The 26,413-nt window shown below is 52.8% G+C and overlaps 1 protein-coding gene across 1 annotated transcript in view; it reads right to left on the bottom strand.

Moving 5' to 3' along the window:
* Positions 1 to 26,413, bottom strand: part of LOC147116021 (adipolin-like) — a 522,017-nt gene that overhangs the window by 88,640 nt on the left and 406,964 nt on the right. Inside the window, exon 2 of the mRNA XM_085989490.1 lies at positions 2,450 to 2,560. Coding sequence (XP_085845616.1) covers positions 2,450 to 2,560 — 111 coding nt within the window. The remainder of the gene's footprint in view (positions 1 to 2,449; positions 2,561 to 26,413) is intronic.

The raw sequence follows: 26,413 nt of genomic DNA, 5'->3' as shown, positions 1-26,413 counted from the left end.
CAGGGAGGTTATGATGGAGCTGTACAAAATGCTAGTTAGGCCACAGCTGGAATATTGTGTGCAGTTCTGGGTCGCCACACTATAGGACGGATGTGATTGCATTGGAGAGGGTGCAGAGGAGATTCACCAGGATGTTACCTGGGCTGGAGCGCTTCAGCTGTGAAGAGAGACTGGACAGGCTGGGGTTGTTTTCCTTAGAGCAGAGAAGGCTGAGGGGGGATCTGATTGAGGTGTACAAAATTATGAGGGACATAGATAGGGTAGATAGAAAGGAACTTTTCCCCTTAGTAGAAGGGTCAATAACCAGGGGGCATAGTTTCAAGGTAAGGGGCAGGAGGTTTAGAGGGGATTTGAGGAAAAACTTTTTCACCCAGAGGGTGGTTGGAATCTGGAACTCACTGCCTGAAAGGGTGGTAGAGGCAGGAACCCTCACAACATTCAAGAAGCATTTAGATGAGCACTTGAAACGCCATAGCATACAAGACTATGGACCAAGTGCTGGAAAATGGGATTAGAATAGACAGGGCTTGATGGCCAGCATGGACACGATGGGCCAAAAGGCCTCTTTCTGTGCTGTATAACTTTATGACTCTATGGGCTGGATTTTCATTGAGGCATCGGGTAGGAGGCGGTACTACAACTTTCGGGGTTGTAGTCCCGCCTCCATCGAGTTCTAGCCAACCCACGCGATTTTGACATGATTGACCTTGTTGAGCCCGCCCAGCGGGCTCAGCAGGCCAATTAAGGGCCACTCGGCAACAGGTGACGTCACAGATTGATATTTCATCTGTCAAGACCTTTTGACAGATGAAATATCAGTGTTTGACAGCTGTTTGAAGCTGTCAAACACTGACACTCTGTACTCCAGGTTAATTCCTTCCTCTCAGGATGCTTTAGAAATCTCCCCGGAACAGAAAGCTGAATGCTGCAATTTTTGACAGATTGCGGCTATTCTGCTTTCTGTGCCGGTGAGATGAGGGACCCCCGAGACCTGAAGGAAGGAAGGCTGTAAAGGTAAGTAAAACTGCTTTAAACACTTTACACACACCAAACACACTTAACTCTGCACTCATGCACCCATCACTCACCTGAACACCGGACATCTCGACCCCTCCAAGCCCTTCATCCCGACGGCCCGCCTCGCTAACTTGATGTGGTTTGGAGCTGTCGGGAATCCCACATTTCACCAATGAAAATAGGGATTAGGCTAAAAACTGCCTGTTAGCTACCTGTTAACAGGCAGTTAATTAGCGCTAATCCCCTTCCCGCCTCGGGGAGGCGGATCCCAGTGCGGGTCGGGTACCCGCCTCCTTTGAAACTGGCATGGAGGCGGGTTGGGGGCGGGATGGGTTCGTGCCCCCCGATTTCGGGATTTTAACCCCCCACACGCCTCCAATCCCGCCTCCACGGCCCAATGAAAATCCTGCCCTTTGACTCTATAATCCAATGGTGCCTGTATATTGAGGACTTGTCAAAATTCTCAGCTTCCCCTTCATGTTCATCGCTGGATGAATGATAAATTCAGTCAGCTCTGCAGAGAGTGTTATGTTCTTGCCACTAAATGCTACTTCATGACAAGTGAGGATAACTTCCTGTGAACAGCACATGCAATGGCCCATCCTACAGCTTAGGGTGGGGCTTCATGGGTCAGGAATGCGATTGTCCCTCCTAGAACAGAGTGGGATCTAGTGATCAGGAACCTTGGACAAATGTATCTCAGTGCCCACAACCCTCTCTACGCTTGATTCCTCTGGCTTTGGCCTTCTGTGTTTCTTCCCTCCTTTGGCTCCAGCATTGGGGACATAGTCTTCAGCTGCGTTGGCTCCACTATCTAGCACTCCTTCCCTAAGCTGCCTCTCCACTTCATGCTCCACCTTTAGAAGCCTTCCAGAATCCTGAGCATCCCTCCTAATGTCTACCTCCAAGGCTTGGTGCCCACTTTCCATTTGTCAAGCACCTTGGGGCATTATTTTTATGTTAAAGGTGCTTTAACAGTGCAGGTCATCAGATACACAAATCGAGGAATGAAGATCCAGGGATATAGATACATAAATCAAGGAGTGCAGATACACAAGATACAAGTTGAAAGTTGTTGTTCTTGTTGGTTTAGTCCGGCCTCGCTGCCTGGTGTATCGAGTTTCTCCTTTGAACACTCTAGGCTTGACCCAATCAGTAGCATTAACTCATTCATTTCGCTGTGATGTTATCCTGCCAAGCAACCAGATTTCACTGCTTAATGTTCAGACCTCCTTCTCTCACACACCCGCCACCCCACCCACTCTGGTAGTGACACCTGGTCCTTTTGTTAATGTTCCATGTTCAGTTCGTATTAAATTGTCAACAGAACTGCAGACTTTCAAATTTCAAACTAATTATTCACACATTAACTTATAGGTGTTTCTGGCACAAAGTCAACTCCCCACCTCATCCATTGGCATGTAATAATTACCTGTGTTTTTCGTGCTCTCCCTTTGTTCTTCTTCCTGTCATTGACCCCCTTCTCAGAGTGTTCTACGAACAGAAGCCAGCTGTCGTGTGGGTCCACAGGCATATCTGGTAGCTGCTGGAGAAAAGGTGAAAAATGAGGCAGGGATCCAGATCCTGAGAAAGGAACTGAGTTATGGAATATAGTCATCGGTTGGCATGGCCTGCAAAAGCTTTAAATGAGCTGAAAATGAGCTAATTTAGGTAACATTGGGCAATGTTCCCAGTGGAACTTTTTGTCTTTACTACTTTAATTCCGGAGACTGGAACAATGTTTACTACTTAGATTCAATGTCAATGGCATTCTCAGGCCAGGTACAGCATTAGTTAAACGCAGAGTAAAGCACCGGCAACACTGGGCCATCAAGCACTCTCCATAAGGAACAGTAGGGGTTAGGTGAAGCACTGTTTGGTCTGATGCAGTATGGGTTAGATACAGAGTAATGTACTCTCTGCTCCACACAATAATGTATCTATACAATCAATCTGTTTATCAATCTATTTTACAATCACATTGCTGTTTGTGGGAGCTTGCTGTGCACAAATGGGCTGCCGCGTTTCCCACATTACAACAGTGACACCACTTCAAAAAGTACTTCATTGGCTGTAAAGTGCCTTGGGAAGTCAAGTGGTCGAAAAAGGAACGATATAAAAGTAACTCTTTCATTGTGGTGCGAGGTAATTGGACTGACGCTGCCTCAAACTCATTCGACATCGACCCAGAACACTCACAAAGATAGGAGACTTTCATCCCATAAATCTGGGATAGAGCTGACCCCAGATCCCAGAGGTAACAGACTGCTTCTGACCCACTGTACCGCCCAGTCCCAGAGTGTGAAAGGACAGTGTCTGACCCACTGTACCACCCAGTCCCAGAGTGTGAAAGGACAGTGTCTGACCCACTGTACCACTCTGTCCCAGAGTGTGAAAGGTCACTGTCTGACCCACTGTACCGCCCAGTCCCAGAGTGTGAAAGGACAGTGTCTGACCCACTGTACCACCCAGTCCCAGAGTGTGAAAGGACAGTGTCTGACACACTGTACATCCAGTCCCAGAGTGTGAAAGGACAGTGTCTGACACACTGTACCGCCCAGTCCCAGAGTGTGAAAGGACAGTGTCTGACACACTGTACATCCAGTCCCAGAGTGTGAAAGGACAGTGTCTGACCCACTGTACCACCCAGTCCCAGAGTGTGAAAGGACAGTGTCTGACCCACTGTACCACCCAGTCCCAGAGTCTGAAAGGACAGTGTCTGACCCACTGTACCACCCAGTCCCAGAGTGTGAAAGGACAATGTCTGACCCACTGTACATCAAGTCCCAGAGTGTGAAAGGACAGTGTCTGACCCACTGAACCACCCAGTCCCAGAGTGTGAAAGGACAGTGTCTGACCCACTGTACCACCCAGTCCCAGAGTGTGAAAGGACGTTGTCTGACTCCACTGTACATCCAGTCCCAGAGTGTGAAAGGACAGTGTATGACTCACTGTACATCCAGTCCCAGAGTGTGAAAGGACAGTGTCTGACCCACTGTACCACCCAGTCCCAGAGTGTGAAAGGACAGTGTCTGACACACTGTACCACCCAGTCCCAGAGTGTGAAAGGACGTTGTCTGACTCCACTGTACATCCAGTCCCAGAGTGTGAAAGGACAGTGTCAGACCCACTGTACAACCCAGTCCCAGAATGTGAAAGAACAGTGTCTGACCCACTGAACCACCCAGTCTCAGAGTGTGAAAGGGCAGTGTCAGACCCACTGTACCACCGAGTCCCAGAGTGTGAAAGGACAGTGTCTGACCCACTGTACCACCGAGTCCCGGACTGTGAAAGGACAGTGTCTGACCCACTGTACCACCCAGTCCCAGCGTGTGAAAGGACAGTGTCTGACCCATTGTATCACACAGTCCCAGAGTGTAAAAGGACAGTGTCAGACACACTGTATCACCCAGTCCTAGAGTATGAAAGGACAGTGTCAGACACACAGTACCACACAGTTCTAGAGTGTGAAGGGACAGTGTCTGACCCACTGTACCACTCGGTCCCGGACCGTGATAGGACAGTGTCTGACCCACTGTACCACCCAGTCCTAGACTGTGATAGGACTTTGTCTGACCCACTGTAACACCCAGTCTGAGGGTATGAAAGGACAGTGTCTGACCCAGAATACACAGTCCCAGAGTGTGATAGGACAGTGTCTGATCCACTGTACCACCCAGTCCCAAAGCGTGAAAGGAGAGTGTCTGAGACACTGTACCACCCAGTCCCAGAGGGGGAAAGGACAGTGTCTGACCCCATTGTACGATCCAGTCCCAGAGTGTGAAAAGACAGTGTCTGACTCACTGTACCACCCAGACCCGGGCTGTCATAGGACAGTGTCTGACCCACTGTACCAACCAATCCCAGAATTTGAAAGGACAGTGTCTGATCCACTGTACACCCAGTCCCAAAAAGTGATAGAACTTTGTCTGACACACTGTGCCACCCAGTCCCAGAGTGTGAAAGGACAGGGTCTGATCCACTGTACCGCCCAGTCCCAGAGTGTGAAAGAATAGTGCCTGATCCACTGTACCACCCAGTCTCAGAGTGTGAAAGGACAGTATCTGACCCACTGTACCACCCAGTCCCAGAGGTGGAAAGGACAGTGTCTGACCCCACTGTACGACCCAGTCCCAGAGTGTGAGAGGACAGTGTCTGACCCACTGTACCACCCAGTCCCGGACTGTCATAGGACAGTGTCTGACCCACTGTACCAACCAGTCCCAGTATGTGAAAGGACAGTGTCTGATCCACTGTACACCCAGTCCCAGAATGTGATAGAACTTTGTCTGACCTGCTGTACCACCCAATCCCAGAGTGTGAAAGGACAGCGTCTGACCCACTGTACACCCAGTCCCAGAATGTGAAAGGACAGTGTCTGACCCACTGTACCACCCAGTCCCAGAGTGTGAAAGGACAGTGTCTGGCCTACTGTACCACCCAGTCCCAGAGTGTGAAAGGACAGTGTCTGGCCCACTGTACCACCCAGTCCCAGAGTGTGAAAGGACAGTGTCTGACCCACTGTACCACCCAGTCCCAGAGTGTGAAAGGACAGTGTCTGGCCTACTGTACCACCCGGTCCCAGAGTGTGAAAGGACAGTGTCTGACCCACTGTATCGCCCCGTCCCAGAGAGTGAAAGGACAGTGTCTGACCCACTGTACACCCAGTCCCAGAGTGTGAAAGGACAGTGTCTGACCCTCTGTACCACCCAGTCCCAGAGTGTGGAAGGACAGTGTCTGACCCACTGTACCACCCAGTCCCAGAGTGTGAAAGGACAGTGTCTGACCCACTGTACCACCCAGTCCCAGAGTGTGAAAGGACAGTGTCTGACCCTCTGTACCACCCAGTCCCAGAGTGTGGAAGGACAGTGTCTGACCCACTGTACCACCCAGTCCCAGAGTGTGAAAGGACAGTGTCTGACCCACTGTACCACCCAGTCCCAGAGTGTGAAAGGACAGTATCTGACCCACTGTACCACCCAGTCCCAGAGTGTGAAAGGACAGTGTCTGACCCACTGTACCACCCAGTCCCAGAGTGTGAAAGGACAGTGTCTGACCCACTGTACCACCCAGTCCCAGAGTGTGAAAGGACAGTGTCTGACCCACTACGCCACTCAGTCCCAGAGTGTGAAAGGTCAGTGTCTGCCCCCCGGACCACCCAGTCCCAGAGTGTGAAAGGATAGTTTCTGACACACTCTACCCAGTCCCAGTGTGTGAAAGGACAGTGTCTGACCCACTGTACACCCAGTCCCAGAGTGTGAAAGGACAGTGTCTGATCCACTGTACCCAGTCCCAGAATGTGAAAGGACAATGTCTGGCACACTCTACCACCTGTAACATTTGCATATCGAATTATCATTGGCCCGCAGGCATCTGTAAGGAAGACCTATTATGTTCACATGTGATCACATGCTGAGTTGTCATTGGCCTGCAGGCATCTGTATGGACTGCTATTGTTTTGAAGACCCATGTCTAGAGGTCCTAACTCCATCTTGTCGCCACTGTGCTGTATGATTGAGATCTCAGACCTGATGCTTCATAAAACAGTTTAAACTGTAATACTCCGTTGTCCTGCAAGTTATTATTTTTGTACTAAGTGTGCAAAACAAGACATGGTGTCAGAACAGGGATTTGAAATGGACATCGTTGGAGCTCCCTTACCTCGAATGAATTGGGAATCTTTGAATTTACATAGAGAATGGTGCAAGTTCAAGCAACACGTGGAGATAATGTTCTCGGGTCCGTTGAAAAGCAAAGGGGAGGAAGAAAGATGCAGCTACCTACTCCTGTGGATCGGAGAAAAAGGGAGAGACATTTTAAACACATGGTCTCTCGCCGCGGATGAAGCAAAGGTACTGAAAAGTTATTTTGACCGTTTTGAAGCATATGTGATGCCCAGGACAAATACGATATTCGCTAGGTACAAGTTTCAGAAGAAAGTACAAGGAGCTATTGAGTCGTTTGAACAGTTCGTGACTGAGTTAAAACTGCTGGTAAAAGACTGTGCATATTCAGATAAAGATGAGATGGTCAGAGACCACATCGTGTTTGGAATACATTCAGTTAAAGTGAGAGAGAAACTTTTGAATGTTGGGTCCGGGCTAACGCTGGACAAAGCTATGGACATAGCTAGATCGCACGAGATAGCCCAAGCACAGTTGAAAACCATAACCGGCGCCACGAGCAGCTTGAGTGAACAGACAGTGCACACAGTTAATAGATACACACCAAAGAACACTGCCCAGAGAGCGTGTTTCAGAAGAGAAAGAACAGCGAGAGTTCTAAAAATGGGCGACACAGACATAAAACGCTTCAAAAACTGTGGATATTGTGGAAACAACTGGCATGGAGAAAAGGAATACTGCCCCGCCAAAGGAAGGCAATGTACTAAATGTGGTAAACGGAACCACTTTCCTAAAGTTTGCAAGACTGTTTTTGGAATAGCAGTACACACAGTGAGTGACAGCCAAATGCCAGATAGAGAGCCAAATGCAGAGGAACTGTTTATTGATTCTGTGTCACAGAAAAAGCAGATTTCAGAGACTGAGCAAGCCTATGTCGATATTGAGATAGGAAAACAGGGCACAGAGCTTAAGTTTAAACTATTTTAATGAAGCATCAGGTCTGATCTGACTCACAGCAGTACACACAGTGAGTGACAGCCAAATGCCAGATAGAGAGCCAAATGCAGAGGATGTGGCATACCGATCACAGAAAGGACACAATCCGCTTTCCGGTCCGTAGACTATAAATCAGGCGTCATGCCTTTAAGAAGGATCACACCTTTAAGAAACTCGATCTGCAACATAGTTAAGCCCAGAGTGGGGGAGGAGCAGTCGAAGCTGTGCACTGATGAAAGGCAGTCATACTTTGTGTAGTCTCTGACTCCATTTTGTGTTCAGCATGCAGCCTCAACAATTAAACCTTTTCTGTTGAACCTCTCTGAGTTCAGTATATTTTGTTAGGAGTACGTAGACTCCTACATTGGTGACCCTGACGCTCAGGGCGACTCCTAAGCGTAACCATGGCTGACACAAACGCAGTTTCTGTGAAGCTGCCGGAGTTTTGGGAGAACCTGGCCACCGCCTGGTTCCTTCAAGCCAAATCACAATTCCGACTCCGCGGCATCACCTCCGACGCAACGATGTACGACTACCTCCTCGCCTCCCTGGGCAGCTCCACAATCACGAAAGTCTGGACAACACCACAAAATCCTCCGGAGGAAGGCAAGTACGCACATCTCAAGGCTGCGCTCATTAAAAAATTCACAGCCTCCCAATTCTTGCGCAACTGCCACCTCCTCGACCTCCCGGGCCTCGGTGACTCCACGCCGTCAGACTTGCTCTCACACATGCTTGCTCTGACTGATGAGAAACCGCCCGGCTCCCTCTTCCACACGCTCTTTATCCGCCAACTACCTCCCAGCATCCGCCCGGCGATCGTGGCGTCCAGCCTCACGGACCTCGAGGCCCTGGCCAATGAAGCCGATAAGCTCCTGTCCGCCAGCTCCAACCATGCCGTCACCCCCGACCTGGCCTCCGCAGCGTCGGCACGCGCTCCACCCTCTATTGCGCGGCCACACAGCTCGGCCACGAGGCCCCCCAGGCCCCCACGTCCCCCAAGCCCTCCGACCCAGGGCTACTGCTACTTCCATACCCGGTTCGGCGCACGGGCACGCCGCTGCAGCCATCCCTGCACGTTTCCAACCGCCCCCACACCGGCCTACACGATGGCCGTGGGGCAAGCAGGCGCGCTGCTGTACGTTACGGACAGCGCCTCCGGACGCCGTTTCCTATGCGACACGGGCGCGCAGCGCAGCATCATCCCCGCGTCCGCCCTCGAGATCCAGCGAGGCGGCCGCGGCCCTGCGCTGGCTGCCACCAACGGCACCGACATCCGGACGTACGGCACCCGCACCGTCACCATCGACCTCGCCGGCCGCCGGTACCACTGGGAGTTTATCACCGCCAAGGTGCTCTCCCCGCTCCTCGGTGTGGATTTCCTGTGCGCCCACAGCCTGTTGGTCGACATGCCTCGGCACCGCCTCGTGGACATGAACACCATGTCACCTATCCCGGGCGCAATGGCCCCCCCCCAACCTGCCGAAATGGCGTGGCAGTGCCGCGCCCGCTCAACGGACGACTACTCAGCACTCCTGGCTGAGTTCCCAGCCCTCACCAACCCGACCTTCTCCACGAAGGTTGCTAAGCACGGGGTAGAACACTTCATCCCCACCACAGGCCCACCGGTGTATGCCCACGCCCGCAGGCTGGACCCGGCCAAGCTGGAGATCGCGCGGGCCGAGTTCGCTACAATGGAACAGCTCGGCATCATCCGCCGCTCTAACAGCCCCTGGGCCTCCCACTCCACATCATCACCAAACCCGATGGGGGATGGCGCCCCTGCGGGGACTACCGGCGCCTAAACGACGCCACCACGCTGGATCGGTACCCCATACCACACATTCAAGACTTCTCGGCTAGACTGTCCGGCCGCTCAGTCTTCTCCAAAGTTGACCTGGTGCGCGGTTACCATCAGGTGCCAGTCCACCCCACGGAGGTTCCCAAGAGGGCCATAATCACCCCTTTTGGGCTATTCGAGTTCCTCCGAATGCCCTTCGGCCTCAAAAACGCGGCCCAGGCCTTCCAGCGGCTCATGGACTCGGTCCTCCGGGACCTGAAGTTCCTCTTTGTCTACCTGGATGACATCCTGGTAGCTAGTTCCTCCAAGCAGGAACACATCGAGCACCTCCGCACCCTGTTCCAGCGGCTCAGTGAGCACGGGCTCATCATCAGCCCAGCCAAGTGCCAATTCGGCCTCAGCAGGATCGAATTCCTCGGCCACCACATCACGCAGGACGGAGCCATTCCCCTGCCCGCCAAGGTGCAAGCCGTCCAGCAGTTCCCCCGGCCTACCACCATCAAAGGCCTCCAGGAGTTCTTGGGGATGATCAACTTTTACAACCGCTTCATTCCCGGAGCGGCTTCCCTCATGCGGCCCCTATACGAAGCCCTCCGGGGTAAGAAAGACAGAATGGCGATTGAGTGGATGGCGGACATGTTGACCGCTTTCGACTCGACCAAAAAGGCGCTCGCCGACGCCACCATGCTCACTCACCCACAGCCCAACGCCAGGGTGGCCCTCACCACGGACACCTCCGACCACGCGGTCGGCGCCGTGTACGAACAGTGGGTCGACGGGGCCTGGCAACCGCTGGCCTTTTTCAGCCACCAACTGCGCCCCCCGGAGGCCAAATACAGCGCCTTTGACTGCGAGCTCCTCGCACTGTACCTGGCGGTCCGCCATTTTAGATTTCTACTGGAGGGCCGCCCCTTCACCGCGTTTGTCGACCACAAACCCCTGACATTCACGATGGCGAAATCTGCGGACCCGTGGTCAGCCAGGCAACAACGCCAGCTCGCCGCGGTATCCGAATTCACCACGGACATCCGGCACGTCTCCGGTCGAGACAACGTGGTGGCCGACTGCCTATCCCGCCCCGCCGTCCACGGCGCCCACCTGGCAGTGGACTATGCTCAACTGGCAGCGGAGCAACGCACCAACCCCGATCTGCTCTCCGTGCCCACAACCCTCCCAGGGCTGCGACTGACCGACGTCGCCTGCGGCCCGTCCGCCGTCACAGTCAAATGCGACACCTCCTTGGCGCAACCCCGCCCCGTAGTCCCGGCGTCCTGGCGAAAACGGGTGTTCGACATCGTCCACGGCCTCTCACACCCCGGCACCCGCGCGTCCATTAGACTGGTGGCCAACCGATTTGTCTGGCGCGGCCTGCGCAAAGATGTGCGCGTCTGGTCCAGATCCTGCATAGCTTGCCAGCGTGCCAAAATCCACCAGCATGTCAAAGCCCCACTCGAGGAGTTCACCGTGCCAGAAAGAAGGTTCGACCACGTCCACATCGAGCTCGTCGGCCCCCTGCCGCCATCACAAGGTCACACGCACATGCTGACAATCGTGGAACGTACCACCCGCTGGCCCGAGGCCATTCCACTGATGTCCACCACCACCGCCGACATCGCGAGGGCGTTCATCGGTACCTGGGTCGCTCGGTTCGGCATCCCCTCTGACATGACGTCGGATAGAGGCTCGCAGTTCACTTCTGATCTGTGGGCCGCCATCGCCCGAAACCTCGGGGTGGCCGTTCACTGCACCACGGCTTACCACCCCCAAGCCAAAGGACTGTGCGAGTGATTCCACAGGTCCATGAAGGCGTCCCTCCGCGCCAGCCTCGAGGACGAGGCTTGGATCGACCGCCTCCGGTGGGTGCTACTCGACCTACGCTCCGCGGTCAAGGAAGACCTGCAAGCCTCGGCGGCGGAACTCATGTACGGCCAGCCGCTGCGCGTACCTGGAGAGTTTCTGCCCACCGCCACGACCCCCTGGTCGGCTGACCAGCAACGCCGCGCTTTCGCCAACCGAGCACAACAGTTTGCTCTGGTACCCACCGGCCGGCACGGCGAACCAGCAACCCGCGTCCCACCTAGCCTGCACATGGCCAAATTTGTTTTCATGCGCCATGACGCCCACCGAGGACCTCTACGGCCCCCATACGACGGACCCTACAAGGTACTCCAGACGGGGAACAAGTTCTTCCTCCTCGAAGTGGGCGGCAGAACTGACAAGGTGTCGGTCGACCGGCTCAAGCTGGCGCACCTAGAGCCTGACGAATCCGTTCAAGTGGGCCAACCCCCACCACGGGGCTGACCGAAAAAGAGCCCGATGCGTCCGACCGCCCCACTCCCGACACCAACCGCCAAGAGCCGTTCCGGCCGTGCCATCAAGCCACCACGCCGGTTCGTACACTCCCTACTAGCGGATTCTGGGGGGAGCTGTGTGGCGTACCGATCACAGAAAGGACACAATCCGCTTTCCGGTCCGTAGACTATAAATCAGGCGTCATGCCTTTAAGAAGGATCACACCTTTAAGAAACTCAATCTGCAACATAGTTAAGCCCAGAGCGGGGGAGGAGCAGTCGAAGCTGTGCACTGATGAAAGGCAGTCGTACTTTGTGTAGTCTCTGACTCCATTTTGTGTTCAGCATGCAGCCTCAACAATTAAACCTTTTCTGTTGAACCTCTCCGAGTTCAGTATTTTTTGCTAGGAGTACGTAGACTCCTACAAGGAACTGTTTATTGATTCTGTGTCACAGAAAAAACAGATTTCAGAGACTGAGCAAGCCTATGCCGATATTGAGATAGGAAAACAGGGCACAGAGCTTAAGTTTAAACTAGACACTGGATCTCAGGTTAACGTAATTCCTCTGAGTGAGTATCACAGCTTGAAGGATGAGTGTGAGCTGCAGCCCACCTCATGCAGACTGACCGGCTATGGGGGTGAGCAGCTCAATGTAAAAGGCACATGCATGATGAAATGCAAGTACAAAGAATGTGACATGATGTTGGACTTTTACATTGTTGACACATGAGCACCTCCAGTGCTAGGTCTAAAGGCATGTTTAGACATGGACCTCATCAAGCTAGTGCTATCATTGACAGCACCAGTTGACAAGCAGACAGTCATGGAGGAGTTTGCTGACGTTTTTAAAGGAATCGGACTATTCCCAGGTGAATGCACTATTCACCTTGACCCAGCAGCAACCCCTGTGGTTTGCCCACCGAGAAGGATACCCCTTGCTCTACGTAGTCGCCTGAAGGAGGAGCTACAGAGCATGGAGAATACAGAAATCATCGTCCGGGAAACAGAACCAACAGAGTGGGTCAATGTGTTAGTAGTGGTTGAGAAACCACGTACAGGCAAGCTCAGAGTCTGTCTCGACCCCAGAGATTTGAACAAGGCTATCAAACGCCCTCACTACCCTCTACCAATGCTAGATGACATCACACCCAAGCTAGTAGGAGCACGTTACTTCAGTGTAATGGACGCATGATCAGGATACTGGACTATCAAACTCACGGAAGAGTTATCTAAGCTAACAACGTTCAACACACCATTTGGACGCTACCGATTTCTGTGTTTACCATTTGGTCTTATCTCAGCTCAGGATGAATTCCAGCGGAAGATCGACGAAACCGATGAAGGCCTTGATGGAGTAGTCGCAATCGTAGATGACATCCTCATCTATGGCAAGAATAGAGAGGAACACGACAGGAACCTCCGTGCGATGCTACAAAGATCACGGGAGAAAGGTATCCGGCTCAACCCCGAGAAAAGCATAATCGGATCCACCGAGATCAGTTATTTCGGGCATCGCCTCTCAACTGATGGTATTAAGCCGGATCCAGAGAAAATCTCCGCCATCAAGAAGATGGAGCCGCCGAAAACCGTGCAGAGCTAGAGACAGCACTAGGCATGGTTAACTACTTAGCCAAGTTTGCCCCGAGCCTCTCCGAAATCAACGCACCCATGCATCAGTTGCTCAAACAATCCAATGAGTTCCTGTGGGACAAACAACATGACACAGCATTTCAGAAAATGAAAGACCTAATCACCAGAGAACCAGGACCAGTTCTTGCCTACTTTGACCCCAACAAAAAGCTCAGACTACAAGTGGATGCATCAAAGTATGGACTAGCTGCAGTATTACTGCAAGAAGGAAAGCCCATCGGCTACAATTCCAGATCTGTCAGACAGTGAAATCAACTATGCTCAAATCGAGAAAGAGCTATATGCAATTCTGTTTGGATGTAAGCGTTTCCACCAGTATGTCTATGGCCGACAAGTCATTGTGGAATCCGACCAGAAGCCCCTCGAGTCAATCATGAGGAAACCACTAGCCGCAGCCCCACCAAGGCTACAGAGAATGATCCTTCAGCTACAGAAGTACGACTTCACAATCATTCACCGTCCAGGCAAAGACATTCCTGTCGCAGACACACTCTCCAGAAAGTCTCTTAGCTACCAGGACAGCAGCCTCAGTGAAGACGTGGATGTGCAGGTGCACATGGTGTACAACAGCTTACCTGTGAGTGACTCAAAACTGAAGGAGATCTGAGCATGAACAGAGAAAGATGCACAACTCACACTGCTGAGCAAATTCATACATGAAGGATGGCCTGAGGAAAGGAGGAAGTGCCCTCAGAGCATATCTGAATTCTGGAACCACAGAGACGAACTGTCACAAATCAACGGAATCGTCTTCAAAGGGGAGAAAATCATCATTCCTACCAGTCTCAGAGAAGAGATGTTGACAAAAATTCATGCTGGACATATGGGCATGGAAAAATGCAAACAAAGAGCACGTGACATTATGTTTTGGCCCGGAATGTGCAGACACATTGAGGACACTGTCGGAAAATGTTCCATTTGTCTAGAACGCCGCCCATCAAATGTCAAAGAGCCCATGATACCTCACCAGACAGGCCCTGGCAGGTCACGGCAATGGATCTGTTCACATGGAACAACGAGGACTACATAGTGACTGTTGATTACTACAGCAGATTCTTTGAATTGGACAAGCTTCACAGCACCACATCTGCAGCTGTGTTCCACAAGCTAAAGGCAGCCTTTGCCAGGCATGGCATGGTAGAGACTTTAGACTCAGACAATGGCCCCCAATACAAATCAAAAGAGTTCGAGTCGTTTACCAAGGCATGGGATTTCACACATGTCACATCAAGCCCACATTACCCTCAAAGTAATGGCCTTGCTGAAAAAACTGTCCAGATTGCAAAAACACTCATGGACAAAGCCAAAGCGGACAAAAGAGACCCTTCCATCAGTCTGCTTGAGTACCGCAACACTCCGGTTGACAACTTCAAGTCACCAGCACAGCTGTTGATGAGCCGCAGACTTCGCTCAATCCTTCCAAGCACCAACCAGCAGCTGCAGCCAGAGGTCATCGGCTGCAAGCAAGTGCATGCAAAACGTGTACAGAGACAGCAACACCAAAAGAGATACTATGACAGGTCAGCTAGACTACTGCCGCCACTGCACAATGGGGAATCCGTCAGAATCCAGGAGCATGACTACTGGAAGCCAGCAGTCATCATCCAGCCAGATGACACTGAGCGATCGTATCACGTCCGCACCCCAGAAGGACAGGTGTACTGCCGCAATCGCAGGCACCTCCTGAACACCAAGGAACAACACTGTCATTCCGACGAGAGGATCAGTTCAACAGAGTGTGATGAACAGAGCAATACACAAAACACATCATACTTACCTGAACCTAAACCTGAACCTGATTTGTTGACCGATTCAGGAGCATGCTCAGTTCCACACCACACAAGGTCGGGATGAGGGGTCAAGCCTAGAGTTATCCTTGATTTGTGAACTGTCAAAGGGTATAGGCGGATGGCTGCCCTAAAAAAAAAACTGTACATCGTTATTGAAACGTTGAGATGTTTTCAGCGCTAGTTAAATGTTGAGTTTACTTATATGTTTATGCTACTGAGAACATTAGGTAGAAGAAAGGTTTAAAAGTAATGCATAACATTTTTCTTTTAAACGAAGGGGGATGTAACATTTGCACATCGAATTATCATTGGCCCGCAGGCAACTGTAAGGAATACCTATTATATTCACATGTGATCACATGCTGAGTTGTCATTGGCCTGCAGGCATCAGTAAGGACTGCTATTGTTTTGAAGACCCATGTCTAGGGGTCCTAACTCCATCTTGTCCCCACTGTGCTGTATGATTGAGATCTCAGACCTGATGCTTCATAAAAGATATTAAACTGCAATACTCCGTTGTCCGGCAAGTTATTATTTTTGTACAAAGTGTGCAAAACAAGACACCACCCAATCCCAGAGTGTGAAAGAATAGTGCCTGTAACACTGTACCGCCAAATCCCAGAGTGTGAAAGGATAGTGTCTGACACACTGTACCACCCAGTCCCAGAGTGTGAAAGGACAGTATCTGACCCACTGTAGCACCTTGTCCCAGAGGGGGAAAGGACAGAGTCTGTCTCCACTGTACGACCCAGTCCCAGAGTGTGAAAGGACAGTGTCTGACCCAATGTACAACTCAGTCCCGGACTGTCATAGGACAGTGCCTGACCCACTGCACCAACCAGTCCCAGAATGTGAAATGACAGTGTCTGATCCACTGTACACCCAGTCCCAGAGTATGATAGAACTTCGTCTGACGTACATTACCATCCAGTCCCAGAGTGTGAAAGGAGAGTGTCTGACCCACTGTACCACCCAGTCCCAGAGTGTGAAAGGACAGTGTCTGACACACTTTACCACCCAGTCCCAGAGAGAGAAAGGACAGTGTCTGACCCTCTGTACCACCCTATCCCAAAGTCTGAAAGGACAGTATTTGACCCCCTGTACCACCGTGTCCCAGAGGGGGAAAGGACAGTGTCTGACCCACTGTACCACCCAGTCCCAGAGTATGAAAGGACAGTGTCTGACCCACTGTACCACCCAGTCCCAGAGTGTGAAAGGACAGTGTCTGACGCACTGTACCACCCAGTCCCAGAGTGTGAAAGGACCGTGTCTGACCCTCTGTACCACCCAATCCCAGAGTCTGAAAGGACAGTGTCTGACCCACTGTTCCACTCAGACCCAGAGGGTGAAAGGACTTTGTCTGACACACTGTACCACCCAGTCCCAGAATGTGAAAGGACAGCGTCTGACCCACTGTACCACCCAGTCCCACAGGGTAAAAGGACTTTGTCTGGCCCACTGTACCACCCTGTCCCAGGGAGTGAAAGGACAGTGTCTGACCCACTGTACCTCCCAGTCGCAGAGGGTGGAAGGACTTTGTCTGGCCCACTGTATCACCGAATCCCAGAGTGTGAAAGGACAGCGTCTGACCCACTGTACCACCCAGTCCTAGAGTGTGAAAGGACAGCGTCTGACCCACTATACCACCCAGTCCTAGAGTTTGAAAGGACAGCATCTGACCCACTGCACCACCCAGTCCTAGAGGGTGAAAGGACAGTGTCTGACCCACTGTACCACCCAATCCCAGAGTGCGAAAGGATAGTGTGTGACCCACTGTACCACCGAGTCCCAGGGTGTGAAAGGACAGTGTTTGACCCACTGTACCACCCAGTCCCAGAGTGTGAAAGGACAGTGTCTGACCCACTGTACCACCCAGTCGCAGAGGGGGAAAGGACAGTGACTGACTCCACTCTACGACCCAGTCCCAGAGTGTGAAAGGACAGTGTCTGATGAACTGTACCATCCAGTCCCAGAGTGTGAAAGGACAGTGTCTGAACCACTGTACCGCCCAATCCCAGAGTGTGAAAGGACAGTGTGTGACCCACTGTACCACCCAATCCCAGAGTGTGAAAGGACAGTGTCTGACCCACTGTATCACCCAGTCCCAGAGTGTGAAAGGACAGTGTCTGATCCACTGTACCACCCAGTCCCAGAGTGTGAACGGACAGCGTCTGACCCACTGTACCACCCAGTTACAGAGTGTGAAAGGACAGTGTCTGACCCACGGGACCACCCAGTCCCAGAGGGTGAAAGGACATTGTCTGATCCACTGTACCACCCAGTCCCAGAGTGTTAACGGACAGCGTCTGACCCAATGTACCACCCAGTCCCAGAGTGTGAAAGGACAGTGTCTGACCCACTGTACCGCCCAGTCCCAGAGGGTGAAAGAACTTTGTCTGACCCACTGTATCACCCAGTTCCAGAGTGTGAAAGGACAGTGTCTGACTCACTGTAAAACACAGTCCCAGAGTGTGAAAGGACAGTGTCTGAACCACTGTACCAACAAGTCCCAGAGTGTGAAAGGAGAATTTCTGACCCACTGTACCACCCAGTCCCAGAGTGTGAAAGGACAGTGTCTGATCCACTGTACCACCCAGTCCCAGAGTGTGAAAGGACAGTGTCTGACACACTGTACCGCCCAGTCCCAGAGTGTGAAAGGACAGTGTCTGACACACTGTAACACCCAGTTACAGAGTGTGAGAGGACAGTGTCTGACCCACTGTACCACCCAGTCCTAGAGGGTGAAAGGACAGTGTCTGACACCACTCTATGACCCAGTCCCAAAGTGTGAAAGGACAGCATCTGACCCACTGTACCACCCAGTTACTGAGTGTGAAAGGACAGTGTCTGACACACTGTAGCACCCAGTCCCAGAGTGTGAAAGGACAGTGTCTCATCCACTGTACACCCAGTCTCAGAACGTGAAAGGACAGTGTCTGAATCACTGTACCACCCACTCCAGGACTGTCACAGGACAGTGCCTGACCAACTGTACCAACCAGTCCCAGAGGGTGAAAGGACAGCGTCTGACCCACTGTACCACCCAGTCCCAGAGGGTGAAAGGACAGTGTCTGACCCTCTGTACCACCCTATCCCAGAATGTGAAAGGACAGTATTTGACCCCCTGTACCACCCTGTCCAAGAGGGGGAAAGAACAGTGTCTGACTCCACTCTACGACCCAGTCGCAGAATGTGAAAGGACAGCGTCTGACCCACTGTACCACCCAGTCCCAAAGGGTGAAAGGACTTTGTCTGGCCCACTGTACCACCCTGTCTTAGAGTGTGAAAGGACAGTGTCTGACCCACTGTACCGCCCAGTACTAGAGTGTGAAAGGACAGCGTCTGACCCACTGTAGCACCCAGTCCCAGAGTGTGAAGGGACAGTGTCTGACCCACTGTACCACCCAGTCCCAGAGTGTGAAAGGACAGTGTCTGACCCACTGTACCGCCCAGTCCTAGAGTGTGAAAGGACAGCGTCTGACCCACTGTACCACCCAGTCCCAGAGTGTGAAAGGACAGCGTCTGACCCACTGTAGCACCCAGTCCCAGAGTGTGAAAGGACAGTGTCTGACCCACTGTACCACCCAGTCCCAGAGTGTGAAAGGACAGTGTCTGACACACTGTACCACCCAGTCCCAGAGAGAGAAAGGACAGTGTCTGACCCACTGTACCACCCAGTCCAAGAGTGTGAATGGACAGTGTCTGACCCACTTTACCACCCAGTCCCAGAGTGTGAATGGACAGTGTCTGACCCACTGCACCACCCAGTCCCAGAATGTGAAAGGACATTGTCTGACCCACTGTACCGCTCAGTCCCAGAGGGGGAAGGGACAGTGTCTCACTCCACTGTACGACCCTGTGCCAGAGTTTGACATGCCAGTGTCTGACCCACTGTACCATCCAGTCCCAGAGTTTGAAAGGACAGTGTCTGACCCACTGTACCACCTAGTCGCAGAGTGTTAAAGGACAGTGTCTGACCGGCTGTACCATCCAGTTCCATAGAGTGAAAGGGCAGTTTCTGACACACTGTACCACGCAGTCCCAGAATGTGAAAGGACAGTGTCTGATCCACTGTACCACCCAGTCCCAGAGGGTGAACGGACAGCGTCTGACCCACTGTATCACCCAGTCCCAGAGTGTGAAAGGACAGTGTCTGATCCACTGTACCACAGAGTCCCGGAGGGTGAGAGGACTTTGTCTGACCCACTGTACCACTCAGTCCCAGAGTGTGAAAGGACAGTGTCTGACCCACTGTACCATCCTGTCCCAGAATGTGAAAGGACAGTGTCTGAACCACTGTACCACACAGTCCCAGAATGTGAAAGGACAGTGTCTGAACCACTGTACCACCCAGTCCCAGAGTGTGACAGGACAGTGTCTGACCCACTGTTCCGCCCAGTCCCAGAGTGTGAAAGGATAGATTCTGACCCACTGTACCACCCAGTCCCAGAGTGTGAAAGGAGAGTGCCTTACACACTGTACTACCCAGTCCCAGTGTGTGAAAGGACAGTGTCTGACCCAGTGTACCACTCAGTCCCAGAGTGTGAAAGGACATTGTCTGACCCACTGTACCACCCAGTCCCAGAGTGTGAAAGGACAGTGTTTGACCCACTGTAGCACGCAGTCCCAGAGTGTGGAAGGACAGTGCCTGACCCACTGTACCACCCAGTCCCAGAGTGTGAAAGGACAGGGTCTGACCCACTGTACCACCCAGTCCCAGAGTGTGAAAGGACAGTGTCTGACCGGCTGTACCATCCATTTCCAGAGAGTGAAAGGACAGTGCCTGACACACTGTACCACCCAGTCCCAGAATGTGAAAGGACAGTTTCTGACCCACTGTACCACCCAGTCCCAGCGTGTGAAAGGACAGTGTCTGACCCACTGTACCACCCAGTCCCAGAGTGTGAAAGGACAGTGTCTGACCCACTGTACCACCCAGTCCCAGAGTGTGAAAGGACAGCGACTGACCCACTGCACCACGCAGTCCCAGAGTGTGAAAGGACAGTGTCTGACCCAATGTACCACCCAGTCCCAGAGTGTGAAAGGACAGAGTCTGACCCCCTGTACAACCCAGTCCCAGAGTGTGAAAGGACAGTGTCTGACCCACTGCACCACCCAATCCCAGAGTGTGAAAGGGCAGTGTCTGACCCACTGTACCACCCAGTGTCAGAGTGTGAAAGGACAGTGTCTGACCCTCTGTACCTCCCAGTCCCAGAGTGTGAAAGGACAGTGCCTGACCCACTGCGCCACCCAGCCCCAGAATGTGAAAGGACACTGTCTGACCCACTGTGCCACCCAATCCCAGAGTGTGAAAGGACTTTGTCTGGCCCACTGTACCACCAGTCCGAGAGTGTGAAAGGACAGTGTCTGATCCACTGTACCACACAGTCCCGGAATGTGATACGACAGTGTCTGACCGAGTGAACCGCCCAGTCCCAGAGGGTGAAAGGACTGTTTTCTGACCCACTGTACCACCCAGTCCCATGGTGTGAAAGGACAGTGTCTGACCCACTGTACCACCCAGTCCCAGAGTGTGAAAGGACAGTGTCTGACCCACTGTACCACCCAGTCCCAGAGTGTGAAAGGACAGTGTCTGATCCACTGTACCACCCAGTCCCAGAGTGTGAAAGGACAGTGTCTGAACCACTGTACCACCCAGTCCCAGAGTGTGAAAGGACAGTGTCTGATCCACTGTACCACCCAGTCCCAGAGTGTGAAAGGACAGTGTCTGATCCACTGTAACACCCTGTCCCAAAGCGTGCAAGGACAGTGTCTGATCCACTGTAACACCCTGTCCCTGAGTGTAAAAGGACAGTGTCTGACCCACTGTACCACCCAATCCCAGAGTGTGAAAGGACAGTGTCTGATCCACTGTAACACCCTGTCCCAGAGTGTGAAAGGACAGTGTCTGACCCACTGTAATACCCAGTCCCAGAGTGTGAAAGGACAGTGTCTGACCCACTGTACATCCAGTCCCAGAGTGTGAAAGGAGAGTGTTTGACCCACTGTACCACACAGTCCCAGAGTGTAAAAGGACAGTGTCTGACCCACTGTACCACCCAGTCCCAGAGTGTGAAAGGACAGTGTCTGACCCACTGTACCACCCAGTCCCAGAATGTGAAAGGACAGTGTCTGACCCACTGTACCACCCAGTCCCAGATTGTGAAAGGACAGTGTCTGACCCTCTGTATCACCCAATCCCAGAGTGTGAAAGGACAGTGTCTGACCCACTGTACCACCCAGTCCCAGAGTGTAAAAGGACAGTGTCTGACCCACTGTACCACCCAGTCCCAGAGTGTGAAAGGACAGTGTCTGACCCACTGTACATCCAGTCCCAGAGTGTGAAAGGACAGTGTCTGACACACTGTACCACCCAGTCCCAGAGTGTTAAAAGACAGTGTCTGACCCTCTGTACCATCCAGTCCCAGAGTGTAAAAGGACAGTGTCTGACCCGCTGTACCACCCAGTCCCAGAATGTGAAAGGACAGTGACTGACCCACTGTAACACCCTGTCCCAGAGTATGAAAGGACAGTGTCTGACCCACTGTACCACCCAGTCCCAGAGTGTGAAAGGACAGTGTCTGACCCACTGTACCACCCAGTCCCAGAATGTGAAAGGACAGTGTCTGACCTGCTGTACCACCCAGTCCCAGAGTGTGAAAGGACAGTGACTGACCCACTGTACCACTCTGTCCCAGAGTGTGAAAGGACAGTGTCTGACCCACTGTACAACCCAGTCCCAGAGTGTGAAAGGACAGTGACTGACCCACTGTACCACTCTGTCCCAGAGTGTGAAAGGACAGTGTCTGACCCACTGTACCAGCCAGTCCCAGAGTGTGATAGGACAGTGTCTGACCCACTGTACCACCCAGTCCCAGAGTGTGAAAGGACAGTGTCTGACCCAATGTACCACCCAGTCCCAGAGTGTGAAAGGACAGTGTCTGACCCACTGTACCACCCAGTCCCAGAGTGTGAAAGGACAGTGTCTGACCCTCTGTATCACCCAATCCCAGAGTGTGAAAGGACAGTGTCTGACCCACTGTCCCACCCTGTCCCAGAGTGTGAAAGGACAGTGTCTGACCCACTGTACCACCCAGCCCCAGAATGTGAAAGGACACTGTCTGACCCACTGTGCCACCCAATCCCAGAGTGTGAAAGGACTTTGTCTGGCCCACTGTACCACCCAGTCCTAGAGCACGAAAGGACAGTGTCTGACCCACTGTACCACCAGTCCTAGAGTGTGAAAGGACAGTGTCTGACCCACTGTACCACCAGTCCTAGAGTTTGAAAGGACAGTGTCTGACCCACTGTACCACCCAGTCCCAGAGTGTGAAAGGACAGTGTCTGAACCACTGTGCCACCCAGTCCCAGAGTGTGAAAGGACAGTGTTTGACCCACTGTATCACCCAGTCCCAGAGTGTGAAAGGACAGTGTCTGACCCACTGTACCACCGAGTCCCAGAGTGTGAATGGACAGTATCTGACCCACTGCACCACCCAGTCCCAGAATGTGAAAGGACAGTGTCTGACCCACTGTACCACCCAGTCCCAGAGTGTGAATGGACAGTGTCTGACCCACTGTTCCACCCAGTCCCAGAGTGTGAAAGGACAGTGTCTGACCCACTGTACCACGCTGTCCCAGAGTGTGAAAGGACAGTGTCTGAGCCACTGTACCACCCAGTCCCAGAGTGTGAAAGGACAAGTGTCTGACCGGCTGTACCATCCATTTCCAGAGAGTGAAAGGACAGTGCCTGACACACTGTACCACCCAGTCCCAGAATGTGAAAGGACAGTTTCTGACCCACTGTACCACGCAGTCCCAGAGTGTGAAAGGACAGTGTCTGACCCACTGTACAGCCCAGTCCCAGAGTGTGAAAGGACAGCGCCTGACCCATTGTACCACCCAGTCCCAGAGGGGGAAAGGACCGTGTCTGACCCACTGTACCACCCAGTCCCAGAGTGTGAAAGGACAGAGTCTGACCCCCTGTACAACCCAGTCCCAGAGTGTGAAAGGACAGTGTCTGACCCACTGCACCACCTAATCCCAGAGTGTGAAAGGACAGTGTCTGACCCACTGTACCACCCAGTCCCAGAGTGTGAAAGGACAGCGTCTGACCCACTGCACCACCCAGTCCCAGAGTGTGAAAGGACACTGTCTGACCCACTGTGCCACCCAATCCCAGAGTGTGAAAGGACTTTGTCTGGCCCACTGTACCACCCAGTGTCAGAGTGTGAAAGGACAGTGTCTGACCCTCTGTACCTCCCAGTCCCAGAGTGTGAAAGGACAGTGCCTGACCCACTGCGCCACCCAGCCCCAGAATGTGAAAGGACACTGTCTGACCCACTGTGCCACCCAATCCCAGAGTGTGAAAGGACTTTGTCTGGCCCACTGTACCACCCAGTCCCAGAGTGTGAAAGGACAGTGTCTGATCCACTGTACCACACAGTCCCGGAATGTGATACGACAGTGTCTGACCGAGTGAACCGCCCAGTCCCAGAGGGTGAAAGGACTGTTTTCTGACCCACTGTACCACCCAGTCCCATGGTGTGAAAGGACAGTGTCTGACCCACTGTACCACCCAGTCCCAGAGTGTGAAAGGACAGTGTCTGACCCACTGTACCACCCAGTCCCAGAGTGTGAAAGGACAGTGTCTGATCCACTGTACCACCCAGTCCCAGAGTGTGAAAGGACAGTGTCTGAACCACTGTACCACCCAGTCCCAGAGTGTGAAAGGACAGTGTCTGATCCACTGTACCACCCAGTCCCAGAGTGTGAAAGGACAGTGTCTGATCCACTGTAACACCCTGTCCCAAAGCGTGCAAGGACAGTGTCTGATCCACTGTAACACCCTGTCCCTGAGTGTAAAAGGACAGTGTCTGACCCACTGTACCACCCAATCCCAGAGTGTGAAAGGACAGTGTCTGATCCACTGTAACACCCTGTCCCAGAGTGTGAAAGGACAGTGTCTGACCCACTGTAATACCCAGTCCCAGAGTGTGAAAGGACAGTGTCTGACCCACTGTACATCCAGTCCCAGAGTGTGAAAGGAGAGTGTTTGACCCACTGTACCACCCAGTCCCAGAGTGTGAAAGGACAGTGTCTGACCCACTGTACCACCCAGTCCCAGAGTGTGAAAGGACAGTGTCTGACCCACTGTACCACCCAGTCCCAGAATGTGAAAGGACAGTGTCTGACCCACTGTACCACCCAGTCCCAGATTGTGAAAGGACAGTGTCTGACCCTCTGTATCACCCAATCCCAGAGTGTGAAAGGACAGTGTCTGACCCACTGTACCACCCAGTCCCAGAGTGTAAAAGGACAGTGTCTGACCCACTGTACCACCCAGTCCCAGAGTGTGAAAGGACAGTGTCTGACCCACTGTACATCCAGTCCCAGAGTGTGAAAGGACAGTGTCTGACACACTGTACCACCCAGTCCCAGAGTGTTAAAAGACAGTGTCTGACCCTCTGTACCATCCAGTCCCAGAGTGTAAAAGGACAGTGTCTGACCCACTGTACCACCCAGTCCCAGAATGTGAAAGGACAGTGACTGACCCACTGTACCACCCAGTCCCAGAGTGTGAAAGGACAGTGTCTGACCCACTGTACCACCCAGTCCCAGAGTGTGAAAGGACAGTGTCTGACCCTCTGTATCACCCAATCCCAGAGTGTGAAAGGACAGTGTCTGACCCACTGTCCCACCCTGTCCCAGAGTGTGAAAGGACAGTGTCTGACCCACTGTACCACCCAGCCCCAGAATGTGAAAGGACACTGTCTGACCCACTGTGCCACCCAATCCCAGAGTGTGAAAGGACTTTGTCTGGCCCACTGTACCACCCAGTCCTAGAGCACGAAAGGACAGTGTCTGACCCACTGTACCACCAGTCCTAGAGTGTGAAAGGACAGTGTCTGACCCACTGTACCACCAGTCCTAGAGTTTGAAAGGACAGTGTCTGACCCACTGTACCACCCAGTCCCAGAGTGTGAAAGGACAGTGTCTGAACCACTGTGCCACCCAGTCCCAGAGTGTGAAAGGACAGTGTTTGACCCACTGTATCACCCAGTCCCAGAGTGTGAAAGGACAGTGTCTGACCCACTGTACCACCGAGTCCCAGAGTGTGAATGGACAGTATCTGACCCACTGCACCACCCAGTCCCAGAATGTGAAAGGACAGTGTCTGACCCACTGTACCACCCAGTCCCAGAGTGTGAATGGACAGTGTCTGACCCACTGTACCACCCAGTCCCAGAGTGTGAAAGGACAGTGTCTGACCCACTGTACCACGCTGTCCCAGAGTGTGAAAGGACAGTGTCTGAGCCACTGTACCACCCAGTCCCAGAGTGTGAAAGGACAAGTGTCTGACCGGCTGTACCATCCATTTCCAGAGAGTGAAAGGACAGTGCCTGACACACTGTACCACCCAGTCCCAGAATGTGAAAGGACAGTTTCTGACCCACTGTACCACGCAGTCCCAGAGTGTGAAAGGACAGTGTCTGACTCACTGTACAGCCCAGTCCCAGAGTGTGAAAGGACAGCGCCTGACCCATTGTACCACCCAGTCCCAGAGGGGGAAAGGACCGTGTCTGACCCACTGTACCACCCAGTCCCAGAGTGTGAAAGGACAGTGTCTGACCCACTGCACCACCCAATCCCAGAGTGTGAAAGGACAGTGTCTGACCCACTGTACCACCCAGTCCCAGAGTGTGAAAGGACAGCGTCTGACCCACTGCACCACCCAGTCCCAGAGTGTGAAAGGACACTGTCTGACCCACTGTGCCACCCAATCCCAGAGTGTGAAAGGACTTTGTCTGGCCCACTGTACCACCCAGTGTCAGAGTGTGAAAGGACAGTGTCTGACCCTCTGTACCTCCCAGTCCCAGAGTGTGAAAGGACAGTGCCTGACCCACTGCGCCACCCAGCCCCAGAATGTGAAAGGACACTGTCTGACCCACTGTGCCACCCAATCCCAGAGTGTGAAAGGACTTTGTCTGGCCCACTGTACCACCAGTCCTAGAGTGTGAAAGGACAGTGTCTGATCCACTGTACCACACAGTCCCGGAATGTGATACGACAGTGTCTGACCGAGTGAACCGCCCAGTCCCAGAGGGTGAAAGGACTGTTTTCTGACCCACTGTACCACCCAGTCCCATGGTGTGAAAGGACAGTGTCTGACCCACTGTACCATCCAGTCCCAGAGTGTGAAAGGACAGTGTCTGACCCACTGTACCACCCAGTCCCAGAG

Source organism: Somniosus microcephalus, chromosome 6, assembly GCF_052327205.1.
Source record: "Somniosus microcephalus isolate GS21.2 chromosome 6, FLI_Smic_1.0, whole genome shotgun sequence".
NCBI lineage: Eukaryota > Metazoa > Chordata > Chondrichthyes > Squaliformes > Somniosidae > Somniosus > Somniosus microcephalus.
This window is presented reverse-complemented; position numbering and strand designations above follow the sequence as displayed.